The following is a 17,491-nucleotide window of genomic DNA, read 5'->3' as shown; positions in this document are numbered from 1 at the left end:
ACCTCACCTCCTGCAGCTCGCACAGCACTGCTGACAACACATCTGCATTAGAACTTTGCAGGGTTGATTTGCATTTCTATATTCTCTTGCCAGTCAATGTCAGCTGCCAAGCGGGGCCTGTAAACCTAATTACACCCCTTTGCTAGATTGCCTCATTCTTAAAATACGCCATGAAGTAATACATGATACAAATTACTGGGAAGGGGGGGAAGAAGGCGTGTGGAAAGGAAATTAATTTATACAAAATGCAATCAATTTCCAGAATAATTTGTAAAAGAGACTGGTATAGCCTCACTATATTCAATTTCTAAAAACATTACAAATGTATTCTACTCATATATTATGGGAGATCATAGCTAATGGGGAACACACAGGATAACAGTGTGGATGTCATTAATGGTGAAGTAGGGCAGAGTTCCTAATTGAACTTAGTACGACAGTGTGTTAAGCACAATGAAAACACATCATGGGACGCATCCTTCTCCTACAGAGTTTTCAGTCTGATTCCCCAATTCTGTAAAGATCTCCTCATTTGTTTTACTCATGAGCAGTGGGCAGTCATTGTGTCACTGACAACAGAAGTGCAAAATAGAGAGTAGGTGCTTGTATTTTTGCAGCATCAAGGCCAAAGGCAGATGAAAATATTACTGTCTTTGTTTTACTTGAATAAATAAACTGTATTTGCTCACCTCATCTAGGTACTCAAGTACATGCCTACGCTTTGCCAGGGTTCCGGTGAGGCAAGTACCTTGTTGAGATAAAGGATGCTGCCAGACACTGCATGGGAATTCTGTGCCAAAGCCAAGCCTTGAGTCCTGAACCATAAAACCACTCTGCCTTGCTACAGAGACAGCAAGGGCTGCAGAGAGCAGCTCAGCTAACAGACTTGCAAAAAAATTGTAGGGGAGGGATCTTGTCTTTCTTTTGCTGGTTTTAGAACAACTATTTGACAGGCAGCTTGTCAAAATCTAACTTGCAAAGGTGACACATATACAACAGCATACTCAAATCACGGAGAACAACACTGCAAAATCCCCTGTGCACCTGGAAGGTACACCTGCATGCTCCTGTTTTCTTTCCAAATGCCCCTTCTCCCCCTCCATCCTCCCACCATCCCACCACATTTGCTTCCTAGAGCAGAGCTGGTGTGTGGGTGAATGATGCTGGGCGAGCAGGACAACGTACCATTGAGCTGCTGGGACACAGCCAGGCGGCTTGGCTTCAGCACAAACTGGCACTGCAGCTCCTGGGGCAGCTGCTCTGTCAAGAAGGACCCCTGGAGCTGCCTGGGGCAGGCACAGTGCTTTGATCCATGGGGCATGGCGTCGCGAATGTGGCTCATTTTAATTCCAAAGGGATATTCGTGTCCTGTTCAAAGAGAAATCATAATAATCTGTATTGGATTGACTGAAGACTTGCAGAACTCCATCTGCCTTGGAGGAAAAGCAGACTTTGCATTCTGGCCTGCAGCACATTCTCAGTAATCTCAGAATTGATGCTTTTCTGCATATTTACACAGGCATAAATCATATACTGGCAGAAATGGAATTGCTGTGTTTGCTGTAGTTAAACAGATGTAAAAGTAAAATCAGAGACCTAGTACAGCTGTATCACATAAAGCCCATTAGGAAAAATGCAAGTGACTATTTCTGAATTCAGTGTTTATTCTTTCTACTGCTTTACTTGTGACACTGAAAATTTAGGTACTGATTGCTCATATGGTTCTGGTGAGAAATGAGATTTTGCGAGCAGTCATCTGTCAAATTTCTGCTGAGCATGCAAAATCAAAAAATCCAGTGTGCAAGTGATCTTCCCTCCCTCTCCATGGTAAGTACAACAGCCATCAACTCAGTCAAATGAGACACAATTATGGTTCCTGTCTGAGGCTGAAACAGGAAGGAAACATTAATCACAGGGCTAATGCAAATGAGCTTGCTCGGCACTAACCAGCATCTTTGGGGACTACACAGAGGCAATTCATTTCTGGAGCAGCTTTCAAAAATGCCACCAGGCAGATATTTTTTTTTTAAAGACCTGGCAGTTGAAATATATTAAATGCAATGGATGCAATATTAAGTCATTTTAGTTAACTTACAATTAGACTTGAATGCTGATAGTGGAAAGAGACATCTGAGACTATAGGTAGTATGAAGCTGAAGCACAGTCAGACTCTGCTTCTGATGTTTACCCATGATAAAAGCTGAGCTTATATAATAAAACTTTACATAAATATCAACAACAGCATCAGGTTTGTATAAGATTCTTCTTTTCCAAGTATTGTAACTTGAATTTGCAGTGAGAGAGTGAGTCAGTTAGAAAGGTTTTTCCCATTTCTGGATGCTCTGGTTCTTTGTTTAAAGCTATGACTGTGATTATATCTGAAGAAACTACACAAAATAGTCAGAAAGACAAAGGCTGGTGTGTTTCCACAACAAAACATTTTGCATTGCCTATAAGGTGCACAAGTTAGATATTTTATAAATATTAATGTTGTCTGATGCCAGCAAAGCATTTACAATGAAGGCTGCTTTAAGAAGGAATGCTAAGATTTACTGGGTTAGATGTGCAGGAGGAAAACAGAAAGTTCTCAGATGTTTCTTGTTCTAATCATCTGTGCACTTATACAGCACAAGTAATGCTGGGCTTCTACAAGGAAAGGTTCTTAATATCGGGAAGGGATTTGTTCTCAGTTAATCACAGGCCAAAATCAAATCACTCCATCCAGTCACTCCTGAGCTTTGGGTTGATTCCTGGGGAGAGGAAATGTTTCAAAAAGCATTTTGGAAAGTGAATAAGCAATAATTTGCTCCTAATCAGAGGGGAGCTGTCAGCCAGTAAGAGAAATATAGGATTGGAAAGGACCTCTTCAATAAGTTAACTTGAGTTGTGGAAGAACAGAATATTTTTCAAAGCTCTGCTGAGTTTTGCTGAGGAGGGGAGTAAGCAATACTATGGAAGTGAAGGAAGAAATATGGTAAAGCTGGACTGACTCCAGCAGAGTGGGTGAGTGAATGGAGAGGCTGGGTCTGTAGAAAGACTGAGGCTCATGCAGTAAAACTAAGGTGGAAATAAATGAACTTTTCCAACCTCTTAGTGACACAAGCAGACAATTGCTCTTCAAAACAGAGGATCAGCATCTGACTAGCTCCCTAAATATGCAAACTAATGTGACTGGGAAGTAAGAGAAAAAACAGGAAAAACAAAACAGAAGAGGAAACTGCATTTCAGTCTTCTATTTCTTGCTTCCTTCAGCACTAAAAACTGAGTGAATGCTGGAAAAACAAAACCATGTCAAGAACTTACCGATAAGAGGGTAAGGAGCATCTTCTCTTCCTGAAATCACCCACAGCTTGTAGTCTTTTTCAGAACCCTTTAAAAAATTAAGAATAAGTTTGCCAGCCATTAAGAACAGGTTTGTGTTAGGTTTCTCTCCATGTAGGATAATCAGCACCTTGCCAGTGTGGTCAATGGAATCTCCTTTACTCTTGCAGTGCCCAAATTTGCCACCAGCAAAGCTTCTGAACTGTGTCTGTCATGTGTAATGTGGTATGTGACCAAGGTCCAGCTCTGAGCAATGAGAAGGGCTGGAGCCTGCCATTTCTGAAGGAAAAGGGGGAGATTCACCTCAGTTCTTTCACTGCTCCTGGAAGCAGAGGGATGGGTCTGCCGGCTGGGACTCAGGATTGCTTTCAAGGCCAGACCAAGATGTTAGCCATGCCAGACCCCCAGCCAAGTGGCTCAGTCAGTTCCCAGCCTGCACGCCTACCCACTCCCAGAAGGATGGAAATGAGGCGGCCACCATGGTGGGGAACCTGGTCCTTGGTGCTGTTCCTGGCCCCGGCATGTCTGTGCCCCATTTCTCCCCACTGGACTGACCAGCACCCAGCCCCAAGGAGAGACAGGTCTGATCTCCTTGGAGGGATTACAGATAAGCAGCATGTGCATAAGTGCAGATAGCAGGCAGCTCATGTGAGCTAAGGTGACCCCTCAGCTCTGTCCTGAGAACTAGGGTAATCACATCCTCTGGGACATGCTCCACACCTGAGACCTCTGCTCCACCAATCTCTCCAGCTCCTCTACATCTCCTGCAAGCAGAAGGAGCTCAGGCTAACCAGCCAGCAGCATCCCATGCCCTGAGCAGCAGAGAGGGCAGGAGCACCTTCACCTGAGATCTGAGCCCACACTGATGATGCCAAGGTGAGGATGACACACAAGGGGCTCCTGGCACTTGATGCTGCCCCCTCACAGGGCTTCTGTTGGCCCTTTTGTGCAGCTCTTTTGTGTGGAAGGGCTTGGATGGTGCTTTAAGACTGCTGAGCCCTCTTAAAATTTACAATGGAGATGATAAATTGACATCAAAGGAGAAAATTTCCAGAGGACTGGAGAATGTGAACATAGTTGGGAAAAGCTGTGTAAAATCAATAATTTGAAAGCAAATTCTAAATATTGCCTTTAACATAAATATACAAGTCAGTATTGCAGTTTCATTGAAAAAGGAGGATAGTACATTATTTCTGAGACAATAGAAATAGTACATATGTCTGAGACAATAGAAATAAAAGGAATGACATTTAATATAAACTGCTCTCAGGACAAAATTTGATAGCAGACGGATAAATACACTGTACGAAAAGTGATCTATTACACCTAAATACCTTTTCAGTGACACTGCTAAATCAGAATAATTAAAATCTTAAAGTTTTTTGGCTACAAAAGGTGATAAATACCTCATGACAGTATTTATTTAGCTTGAAAATTAAATCCTACCTCCTATTAAACAGATTTGCCTACTATCCTGCATTTTCTGGACCTTCACCCAGTGTCCTAAAGCTCTTGAGACTCTATCAGATTGCTGCACACACCTGGTGTAATGCTGATACACCCAATAAAGCCTTTGCAGTTTGCTCTCTGACTGACAGAGCTTTCTGGCCCGTATTACCACTGCTGTTAAGTTAGCTAGCAGGGGGCAGAAGGAAAATAAATAGGCTTTGGAGACATCTCTGATGCCTCAGGGCAAGCAGCCAGGAGCAAATAAATACAGCTGAGGAGCACAAGAAAGGCTATTTACTTTTCCTTTAAAATATATATATGAAAGGGTTCACTGCTGTGAAGGGGAAGCAGGGAAAGGGGAAGCGCTAGTAAGCACAGTTTCAGGAGGCAGACTGCTCATCTCTCAACTGCAAATGTTGTCCTTTATGGGCTTTATGAGGCCATTTGTCAGTATAAATGTGAGTGTCCCAGAAAAATCAGCAAGAGCACTTACAGAGCTGTGAAACCCAAGGCCCTTCTTTCTGCCCCGCTTGATAATTTGGAACAGATGATCAATACCATTTTGCACAAACTAGTTGTCATTTTACCAGAGAAACCACAGAGGGAAAACCCCTGTTGTGTTAAACCGGAGTGAACTCAGCCAAAGTAATAGCCCCATTAATCTCACAACATGTGAAATGTAGTTTTTATAATTGCCATTGAAAAGTCATAGAGCTCCTTTCAAGTGGTTCTCTCTGGACATAAATAAAAATCCTTGAGACAGCACATAAGGAAAAGCTTCCTTGCAGCCAGAATGATCCTCCGAGGGGGTTGGGAGCTTGACTGATATACAAGTTACAGCTTAATTTATTTAGCTTGTTTGATTTTATTGCTAATCTTATGATATGCATCTAATGAAAAAGACTTTATGCTATGAAGATGCAGTGATAAAATGTAGTATATTACTTGGGCAAATAATTCCGAAAGCAAGATTTTAGATATTTTGGATGGCTTTAATTCTTTTTCCACTCAAAATAAAAATGTAAAAAGAAGGAAAGGGCTGATTGTGATGCACACAAAGAACACAAAGCTGCAAGCTAACCAGCTCCTCCTCCTGCTCATCTCAAGCAAAACATTCTCTTCCAATACTACCATTTTCTTGTTTTGCTGAACACAAAATGAGGAAGTGTGAATGACACCCATAAAATGGGTAAAAACGAAGCACATCATAACAAAGGCTTGCATCTGTAATATGGCATAGTCTCTTTTGATTTTTTCAGGGAGACAATCTGCAATTAAAATCCTAATTTTAACTCACATCTTATCCTTTTCACCTTGTAGTCCGTCCCTCCATCAACTCCAGTTACCTTAAGTGGACAGACTGCTGTATCCTGAGCTCAGGCTAGAGCCCTAGCCCTGGTGAAAAGGGCATGTCTGAGCCATAAGATGGCTACACAGAAATTGCTGTGCCTGGGAAATACCAAGCTAGCAAAATAGGCCCCTGTATCCATCAAAAGCCTGTATAAATTAGGGATAATGAATGCTAAGGAAGACATATTCTGTGATTGCTCCAACTGTTGCTGGGGAGACCCACAACAGTTGCATTTCGGTCTTATTTGACTATTCACATAGAGGGCTGTAATAAGGAAATAATTGTCAGATTATATGCAATGGGATCAACACATGCATCAAAAGTAAGACAATCAGAAAAATCTTGTTATGGTAGACTGACAGGTCAGTTAAAATGCTGTCATCCAGGAGCTTCTGTGACCACTGATGTTGGTTGGAGACACATAAGGGAACCAGAATTCTTGTCCCTGGCACTGATTCTTTACTACACCTGAGGCACTACCTTGTCTGATTTAGAGCAAAAGGAGCCCGTTGAGGCAGTACTTTATCTACTAGGAACTGTCACATCTACTTGGTGCACTACCCCGCACTATCCTAAGTCCTGGAAAAGCTTTTTTCCAAAACAGTTTCAAGACATTGCCTACATTGGGTGCATTCAGGTTCTATGCAATCACTTAGTTACATTCACATCTCACATAACACTAACGGTCCATGGATATCTAGAGTGTCTGATTTGGACACTTGAGAGCAATGCTTGTACTTGTCATCTGGGAACACAGCTGAGCATGCATGTTTGCACATTTTGAAACCAGCTAACAAGCAGGTCAGTAGGTTTCTTGTTCACACTGAAGTATGCAAAAGGAGCTGTATCAAACTCTCACTTCTTTTGTCATGGTATCTCTTCTTAGGCATCAGCAAAATGAATTTAAAAGCAACTTCAAACATGACAGATCCCTTACAGAGATGAGCGACTTATTCGAAACTTTTAAGGCACTTTTATGATCTCTAGAGGTCTATATATTAACAAGGTACTTTTGCTTCATTTCAAAAACACTGAATTGCTATGATAAAGGATTTAATTAATGTTCATATTCCAAAACTTTGAAAGAGTGCAAGAGATTTTATTATTAAAAGTGACTACAGAAAGACTCATTAAAACTCATGCAAGGACTTACGTAAATTCCGAGCTGCTGCAGGGCCATCAGAATGACATCATTTGCTGTATCAACATTGGTTACACTTAGGGTTTTTGACTGTGAACAGAAAAAAGGAGAAGAGGAAAGTGGCATTAAAAATTTGGATTTGCAAAGAGTATCTGAAGTGCATGCACAATTCATTGTTGGAAAAAATGAGAGTATCCTATTAAAATTGTACTTGATAAATAAGTTATACTACATACATAAAGATCCAGGTATCTGAGACCGAGGTTTGATTCCTCTTTGCCACATACTTTCTGTATTTGCTCCCTGCTTCGTCAGCAGCTCCATCAGAAGGGAGAATGCCATGATTACTGGGGACAAGACCTCCACATTAAAATATGCAAAAAGAAACAGCCACTAACTGCACTTCAGACACTACATAAGGGAAATGTAATGGTTTGATTAATTTAAGTTTCCTTTCAAAAAGCAAAACACTTCAGTGATTTTTTTTCAGTGAAATAAGAGGCTTTCATATAAATTCTTAATAATTTCTGTCCTTTTCTACTGAAGATCTCTTTGGTAAGAAAATACTGTACACAGGTTGTTCATCTCTGTATCCATTGCCACATTCTATATAGATTTCTCAAACCTAGATTTGGCTTAGGACCAGAAGCACTTCCTCTCGGTGTCTTCTAGTTAAAACACTACCGCTCCAGCATCCTCCAGAATCTGCTGATGGGCAGTATGGAAAAGCACAGATCAGCAGAAACATTCTAAATAGCTAGAGCACCAAGCTTTGTGTTGGAGGAAGTGCCACTTTCCACAAGGCAGTCTTTCCAGAGTGAGATTTCAGCACCTGCTGTCTGGCACCAGTATAACTCCCATACAGCTGGGGAATGCTCTGTACGTAGGCACCATGGGTTGCTCTTATGTAGGGCAACATGTTTCAAACACACCAAAATTAATGACATCATCCTCAGCCCTGCTAGTATGCGGCAGCACCACTACCATCACCCTGCAGAAGCAAAAACAAGTGTGGAGAGTGTGTCTAGAGAGGCTTTTGCTTGCACCATCACACTCATGCTGGCCTCACTTCCAAGCAGACAGGCAGCTCCCACATATCAAGCACAAGTTACTAAGCCCTCTCTAGAGGCATGCTGGTTTGGCTCCACTAACAAGACTCCACAGCTTTTGAACTGCAGATGGGTTTTGGCCATCCTAAAGCCCTGGCGGAACAAATGCATGCCTGCTGCAACAAAACACCAACACGGATCCAATGGCCCAAAGATGGGAAGGTGGCAGAACCGGGATGTCAGCGTTCGCTGCCAGTACCAAGACAGTTTTCTATACCCTGCTACCCTGTGCAGGTTGTCAGTTGTATACTGGCCATAAGATGCTCAGGTGAAACAACCCCATGACATTTTGCATTAAGAAGATATCTGAGCTGTACATTTGTGTAAGTCCCTGATGGTAACAAGCTGCCATGGCAATCAAAGGAAAGTACGACGAATGCTGTATATTTTGCTTCAGGACACATCTCAAGGCTCAGACCATAAAATATTTAACATTCACCTGAAGCAATGACATCTGGCTCTCAGGAGTAGGTCAGCACATTTGCATAAGTTCTGCTCTTGGCTAGAATATTATAAAATGGTTTGTGCCTTTTTGCAGTCTTCCCTACCCTCCAAAAATGAAATAATTCTTTGGCATCTCCAGCTGCTGTAGCACAGGGACCATGGTGCCGTAAGAACTATTTGCATCATGAAGTTTTCATCTGCTCCTCCTCTGTTTTATTACTAATATCTACACTACAGTGTGTCATTTCTAGGACTGTTGGGATCAGGAAACCGTATTTGGTACATGAGCTAATTCTGGCTAAGGAGAAAAGACATTTAAAAAGACTAAAACAAAATCTAGTACAAGAGTGCAACACTTGCCTGTATGATTTATAGACATGTACATCTGAACACACCTTGCGCTTCAGTCCTGCACTTTAACTATCAATCACAATTATTGTTGATTAACATTTGTTTTGGCAACCTGGCAATTCTAACTATTATTGTTTACCTTAATAACAATTTTATGGGAAAGAAAAAGGCAGACTCCTATATCCTTAGGTCTATGCAAATACAGAATCCTAAGAGGAGACTCACTGTGGGGGAAAGACTTCCAACAAAGCCTAACTTCCATGAAAATTTCTGGTGTCCTTGCAAATGCTCTTTAGGCTTCTGAGCATGAAATACAGATCTTAAAAACACAGTTGGAAAGAAAAGAGAAACGTGTAAGAAGCAGAGGAAGAATGAATGGATTATCACTGAAAGCTAAGGTATCCCTAGGGGACTGGCTACATACAAGAAATTAGTTTAAATTGGTTAAAATGACTTAGTAAAAATGGTGCAAATCACCCTGTGGATGACCTCTCTTTAACAGTTTGCTCTGTGCCTAGACATTCACCAGCATCAGTTAGCAGATGAAAAACTACTTTGTGATGTGGTGGATTGCTTAAGGCAATTTCAGAGTTTTCCTATACACAGCTTTACTGATTTACGATCATTATAAACAATACAGCACACTGCTACTTTGGAGAATTGAATGAAGGCAGCTGTGGGTTTAGATCAGTTTTCCAAGAAAAAAAAAAGGGTACATTGTACTGGCATTTCTGAAGACGCTGATGCATAAGTTCCGCTAGAGATGTTTCTTGGGACTTCACACTGTACAGTCTTTAGTTTGTGTGCCAGAAACAGTATTCCTTACCAAGCACACTGTCTTTAAAATGGAACTCATGTATTAAACAGAGGAAACGAACATTTCAGGGCTGCATATGCCAAGTCTTTTAAGGATCAGAATCCTTAAAAGAGGTTGCAAACCAAAGGAACTCTCCTAAAATCTAATGAATTTACAGGTGACTAGCACTCATACAGGATGTGGGTTTAGACCCCTGTTCAGCTCAAGAGCACTTACATATGCATAAGTTCCCATGTCCTTTGCAATTATCTTCAGAGGAATACTTTTAGGATAGTCTTTTTCCTTCTCTTCTCTTATTCGACTGACAAAATAAGTAAAAAACAAGTAAATTTTTAATATTGTAAACATAAATAGCAAGACAGAGATTTAAATAGCAATCAAGCAGTAACTGGATAAGGAGCAGACTGCAGACATACTGCAGTAGAAAGACATCTGAGGACAGGGAACCATCCAGCAGCACCTGTAAGGGATGCTGACTGTTGGCTTCCAGTAATGCCCTGTTGCATTAAAGTTCATTGTAGAAATCAGAGTAAGCAGCAGAGAAACTAGATTAAAAAATTCAAGCTGAAACTACCCATCATTGTGATGTCTCAGTCTGTACTACAGGCTCCTACTGGATTCAGTTACATTCCATTGTTCAAAGGACTGAACAGCAGAAGACAGAATTAAAAATCATCCTCAGCAAGGATGGCTTAACCCCAGGAACACAAACCTCAACCAGCAGAACTATGTGACCAGAAAACAAAACAAACCCACAACTAGTAATTTTCTGTTCAAACACTGACTGAAATAAGACAGCTTTATTTATGGAACCCCTCCCATGATACCCTCCAGCTTGGGGTACATTTTGTAAGACCAAAATCCAGCCGGCCATGAGCAGCAGGTATGTTAGAGCAGAGTTTCCTGAGCTGGCATTGCTTAGATGCCATCACCATGGAAAAAGCCTCAGACTCAACTAGAGCAATGGTGGTAGAGGCTCCTACAGCTGCCTAGGGAAGGAACCATGTGTGATAGGAATCACTCTAGTTTTGTGCTGAGCCATGTTCAGGCACAGGGAAGCATTCCCCTCCTTGCGCAGTGATCATTGCATGAATGGCATATAGTATCTTATGCAGGGGAAGACATGAGATAGCTTTTTTCTTAATGTCACTTCGAAAGAGCCTGTCATATATCATGATGGCATAGGCACCGCAACTTGGGAATCACAGGTCTAGATGACTGGGACTATTTTCAGTGTCTTCAAAGACTATATAATTAAAGTACCTTTGCAAAAAAGATAGCCATGTTTCCTTCTGTTCTGCAGACCTGGAAGAATTATAGAGAAACAGGGACAAATCAAACATCATTCTAATACCAAATTAGCCCTTTCAATAAACCATGATGAATTGCTTCTTGGTTGCAATCTCCATAAATAGCTACAAAAACTAAAAGGTTTTTCCAGATTTAAATATAATATCTGTTTCCCTGCAAAATCAACTGAAAAGCCTGCCACAGAGATCAAAAGCCCCAGCTACCAGTTTTTATCACAAAAATTAAAGCTTTACCAGTAAATTCAGTAGGAAATGGGTTGAGTTCTTAATGTTCAAATAGAAAAGGAGAGCACTTTAAAATAAGAACTTAGTTCAGAAGTGTAAAGGTATTTCCTCAGTCATATAGACTTCTTTTCACTTTCACTAGTGTAATTCTCTTCTTATTTGTTACTTGGTTTATCACCACATCACAAAGTACACATAAACCACAATGAAAAAAGGTCCCATTGTACTTAGTAAGATTTAACCTTGGATGTTTTAAGGCTTACCTCATTTATCTTTATCTCATTTTTATACTTTCAAGGATACAAAGCTGTCCAGTTAAACGTAGCTAATAATAGGATAGTGTAAAGAATCTAACCTAATTGTGCTTCAACTTTCTTGATTTCAATCATGACCCAGATGAGGTAACTGCTATTCCCACTGCTGCTTCTGCAAATCAAGTTCTTCGGATTTTCAGAGCAGGCATTTAGGGAACTACACACCTACTGAATGATGCTGTGTGGGGAATTCAATCTAAACAGTAAAAAAGTGATTGTGCTTTGGCTGCTTCAATTCTGGAGGTTATGCATCTACGGACTCACATGCAGTACTTTACATGTTCATGTGTACCTCCAGACAAAATTAATTTCACTTCTCTAACATCTCTGACTCTGTTTTATTGAAGCTATTGCTGTTCAACTGCTTTCTGATAGTTATAAAGGATTACATGCTGTCTCTAGATCAAAGATCATATTTATTAGCGAGAGTTCAATTGAAAATCAATAGAAAATTTCAGCTTTGTTTCGGGACTATTAGGTTAAAAAAACATAAACAGCAAAACCAGCTCAATAGAGAGCAGTTTGTGCGCAGCATTCTCTTTGGATACAGACAATGTGACATAAAAATTAAGCTGCATGCATCAGCTTTTGCTCTCTGTTGGTAAAGAGGAAAATGCATTTTCCAAGACCCAGCCAAATACTGTGCTAAGCAGCTGGGATTTCAGGGGGATGGTGCCCTCCCTTATTCAAAGTGACAGAGCCCTCCCGCTGAGACTAAAATTAGCCTAATCACTGAAATTACTTCTAGAGCCCTTATGTGTCCTACAGTCAATGCTGGAAAGACAGACCAAAAATCTTTCTCTCTTCAGAGATTCTGCTTTAAGAGCAATTGTGACATTTTCTCTGGCACAATTAAATTAAAAAGAGAGATAGGACAAGGTCACTATTTCACTGTATGTCTCCTGCTACTTCCAATGCAAGTTCTTCTGTTTGTGTCCTATGAGAGTCTCTGATCCTTTCACTAGCTTGGCTATTTACTATTTGTAGTTCACCTTATTAATTAGCCAAGGTGTTTGCAAAGTTGTACCAAAAAAAAAGAGAATTTCCACTGAGCAAGTTTGCAGCACAGACAGTGTTTTGTCAGATCATGCACTTTCTCAAATTTGTAAGTGATAAGTGATATCCCTGCCACATTTGCAGAGACAGAAGATGAGGCCTGGAGGGTAAGTGACTTGCTCACAATAGTAGAAGGAATTGGTTTAAGAATCAGTAAGTTCCTGTTTCCCATATTAACTGGTGCTGAAATTGAATCTGTGATAGTCTTGTTACCTCTCAGCCTAAAAACACGTAAGTAACTTGGTAAAAAAAATCAACTCAATTCTTACCTGAAATTTGCCACACAGTTTGTGGTGGGCCAGCCCAGAACAAAGGACTTGTCTGGGTCTGTGCTGCCTTCACAGACTTCGTCTGTACAAAATGCTGTCCACATCTCACAGAGACGTGCTTGGCACTTCAGTTTGAAATGAGAGTGCGACCTGTCGGCAGAAATTCACAGGTATGTTACACATATGAAAACACAGCAAGGCAGGTTAAACAACTCGGAGTTTCTTCTTCTTTCAGGCACATGTGAAGCTTGCATTGGAGCTGATGGAAGAAGTATTTCTGCTTTAGTTTAAGAAAACAATGCTTTATTTGGGCTGCATATAAAAAATGTATTGATTTCTCATCTAAATGGTATCAAGAGATATCTTATATGAGTGATAAACAGGTTGCTTATGGCACCTCTGGACAGTCCTCCTTCTTGGGGGAAAACTTCTGACCACATCTAAAGCTCCCCTCCAAATCTCGCTAGGAGGCAAAGATTGCCACTTGTGTTCGTCTCTCAGTGACTTTAATGCTATTGTGTAGTTAACAGCACAGCTGGATTGCTTAGAACCAAAGTCAACAAGTATGGTGAGTTTAAGTAGTGGCAAATAGGCCAGAGCAAATAAAGCAATTCTGAAGAAAACAGAAAACTGTCATGTGTGCCGTTAACTACAGCACAGGCCACATACAGCCTCCGCAAACTAGCCATGGTAGCTTTAGGCCCATATCAACTGGAGAATGAGCCAGAACTTCATGCATTCTCAAAATACCCATTCATCTATAAGGAAAATACATAATTTCCCCGATTTTTCAAAATTCCCCCGTTCTTGTATTTTATCCTACTAAGAGTACAGTAAAAGTCAAATTTATAGAATTTCCAATTTTAATTTCAACTCTTTTCTTCCACTTACTTTCTTACAATAAGTCTGCTTCCTTTGTAGGATTGGTGGGCACCAGTGCTATGTGCGAATCCAGTAAAATCTCACAAAGCCAGTCCAGCTCTGTAGCAATGCGACAGCTGCTCACTTCAAGCCTTGCAGCCTGAATTACCTGAGCTATGGTTCTCCTGGGACAGCAGGAAAAGACTGGAGGAAACCAGTCCCCTCCCTGAAAACATACTGCCCTTCTAATCCAAGAACTGCAAGCCAGAGCAAGTCAGCTCATCACTGTGTTGCAATGTGGACGGGGACAGTGCCAGGCATGGTGATTAGTACTCTATAAATAAATATGCCAGGTAAGCAGTTTCTTAGAGCTTTGATACACATGGAGTTCCTTCTCTGAGATTAGTCTCATTTACAAGGCATTTGATTTAGGACAGACTGAACTGATACAGTCTGAAACATGAAAGCATTTGAACCTTGCAGTTTTACAGAGGACATACATGAACTTGAAGTACCCTGACGGGTGTGAGGTTTCCAGCTGACAGTGTGCTAACAGCTGTAATGGGGTAGTACACCACAAATAACCCAGCAGTATTTACAGAGGTGGGCAAGAAAGGACCATCAGTGCATATCACACCTGGCAAAAGGTGCACTTCAATGAGATTGCTGTAAAATACCATCTCAAGATCATGTGTTTTTTAAACTAAAAGCTAAATACCATGGTCAGCTAAACTGACTCAATTCCCACTGACTGGAAAAGGGGAAATAATCTCCCTTTTTAGAAAGGGGAAAAAAGGAAGACCCAGGAACTACAGGCTGCTCGGTCTCACCTTGGTACCCGGTAATGGGTACCAAGGCGCAGATTGTCCTGGAAGCTATGCTATGGTACATGGAAAATAGGATGGTGATTGGTGACAGCCAACATGGCTTCACTAAGGGCAAATTGTGCCTGACAAATTCGGTGGCTTTCTACGATGGGGTTGCAGCACTGGTGAATAAGGGAAGAGTGTCTGATGTTATCTATCTGGACTTGTGCAAAGACTTCGACACAGTCCTGCATGACATCCTTATCTCTAAACTGGAGAGGGACCCTGACACACTTGAGAGGTGGGCCAGTGCGAACCTCATGAAGTTCAACAGAGCCAAGTGCAATGTCCTGCACCTGGGTCAGGGCAGCCAGAAGCACAGATACTGGCTGGGCAGAGAATGGATTGAGAGCAATCCTGAGGAGAAGGATTTGGGGATATTGGGTGACAAGAAGCCCAACATGAGCCAGCTTCAGTGTGAGCTTGCAGTCCAGCAACCAACCATATGCTGGGTGACCAGCAGGTCAAGGGAGGCGATTCTCCCCCTCTACCCTGCTCTGGTGAGACACCACCTGCAGTTCTGTATTCAGCTCTGGGCCATCAACACAAGAAGGTTGTGGACCTGCTTGAGCAGGTCCAGAGGAGGCCACTAAGATGATCAGAGGGCTGGAACACCTCTCCAAGCAGAGAGAGTTGGGCTTGTTTAGCCTGGAGAAGAGAAGGTTGCGGGAAGACCTTGGAGTAGCCTTCCAATACCTAAAGGGGGCCTAGAAGAGAACTTTAAAATACAGCAGAATATTTCAACATGCTTGTCAACAAATCAGGTTGTGATACAACAAGTAAGACCTATCAAGAATACAGAAATAACTGTAACTGACCATAGAATGAACTGTGAATATGTAAATTAAACAGAAAAAAATACAGCTGTGAATTCTAATGTAGATGTTAATAAATGGATACATGGTCTTACTGCACCGAATGATGTGTTGACCCTCCCTTTCTCCCCAATTTCTATTTCCCATTACCCAGTACAGTGAACTCTCTATATGTTGTTTTACATTTTTTACATTTACAGTTCATAAAGCCAGACCCCTACAGCACCGCTAGCAGGTGTCAGCAGGGTACGGGCAGAAGCATAAAGATGTTCTCCAATCATGTTTGATGTATATTCTTACCCTGTTTGCCATGTCTACTCACAGCTCTCGGCTATTATCAGTATTCAAGCGGCCTGGTTTCCAGACGTGCTGAAACAGGAGCCTCCGTTAGCATCTAAAGAGCCTGAAGTACAATTTTATCTCTGTCTGCCATGTTCATTATGCAGTCCATGGGTTCTCAGCATTTGTAAAATGTGGGTATTCTATTTAAGTGCCAAAGCATTACCTCTAGAAATGAATATATCATCACTGGCTAAGGAAGCAGCATGACTGAACATCTGAAAAATGCTAAGAGTAACAATCTAATGAGGATTTATATTTTCTGAAGGAAGTAAGTCCCCTTGCAAATGTTACACTATAAATACCAGCCAGATTCAAAGTCCACAAAAATCAACAGAAAAGTCATGAACATCAATGGTGAGGGTATTGATGCACCTCAAATTATGCCACCTCTGTAGAGTAAACTCAGTTCCTTTGTGTTCTGTAAGTAGCAATTGGATATCTTGTGGCAGATAACAGATGGAAGATTAACTTTTCACTAGAGTTGCTAATCTCCTTAAATAGGACCCTCTGACAAAAGCATTAATAGATCTACTGTGAGATCGGTACCGTAATGCCATGTATGCACTCAACCAATAATTTCTGTCCAGCCACATAGGGAAAGTAACCTAAAAATGCATGTATTATATATGTATATATGCATGCACATATTACAAAGGAGAAATAAGAAGGCATTTCTGTATGCTTCCACACAAAAGCTTATGTGAGAAAACTTGATTATTGAACTGACAGGTTGTTGAAATATTTACTCTGACAAATAAAAACACATGTTCTCTGTAAGAAATCTAATCAATATATAGAAAATAGTATAACATTTTACATGCTTAATATTGATTTAGTGAGAAAAACCTCTTTCAATCAGTTAATTTATGACAATCCTCACACAAAGGCATAAAAAGACATGGCAGCAGAGGGAGAAGCACAGCATGTAATATTCTTATTTTTCTAAGCTGGGCTAATGCATGATCTAAAAAGATAAGATTCTACATTTCAAACATGATTAGAAAGTACCAGAAAATGAATCTACAGGCACCTTGTCCAAAGTCATATATGGACTGGCTGTGGAGAGGACCTGCTCCTCCCAAATTTCCATGGGACCAATGCCAATTTGCTGCCTTTAAGCAGGAGCTCAGTGCTGTGCAGGAATTTACTCAGCAGCTCAGAGGACACAGGTAATTGTTCTCTTTAGGAAAAACTTGTACCTGTTGGCTGATCATATGAAGTTTAATTACACAAGTTCTGTTTGTACAGTGGCTGGATACCTGCAGCTGAGCTGACACCAGCACAGTGCGGAGCTCTACCTAAGATATCTTAGATGCGCATGTGCCCCAAGCTGAAACTACTTAACACAAAAGTATTACAAATTTTACAAAGAGTATCACAAGGAATAATTGTGAAGTTAAGTCAGATTCAATTACGTCATTAATTCTGTTCTGGTGACCTGCTGTCTTGA

The 17,491-nt window shown here is 41.0% G+C and overlaps 1 protein-coding gene across 1 annotated transcript in view; it reads right to left on the bottom strand.

Annotated features, from left to right (window-relative positions):
* ARHGAP20 (Rho GTPase activating protein 20) overlaps positions 1-17,491 on the bottom strand; it is a 63,266-nt gene that overhangs the window by 13,627 nt on the left and 32,148 nt on the right. The window contains 6 exon segments of the mRNA XM_061457718.1: positions 1,186-1,368; positions 3,304-3,370; positions 7,275-7,352; positions 10,200-10,284; positions 11,247-11,288; positions 13,158-13,307. Of these exon segments, the coding sequence (XP_061313702.1) occupies positions 1,186-1,368; positions 3,304-3,370; positions 7,275-7,352; positions 10,200-10,284; positions 11,247-11,288; positions 13,158-13,307 (605 nt within the window).

This window comes from Pezoporus flaviventris, unplaced genomic scaffold (genome assembly GCF_033815535.1).
Source record: "Pezoporus flaviventris isolate CSIRO_AGI_PZ_B2104156 unplaced genomic scaffold, CSIRO_AGI_Pfla_v1 ptg000025l, whole genome shotgun sequence".
Lineage (NCBI taxonomy): Eukaryota > Metazoa > Chordata > Aves > Psittaciformes > Psittacidae > Pezoporus > Pezoporus flaviventris.
The sequence above is the reverse complement of the archived record's forward strand: the minus strand, read 5'-3'. Positions and strand labels throughout refer to the sequence as shown.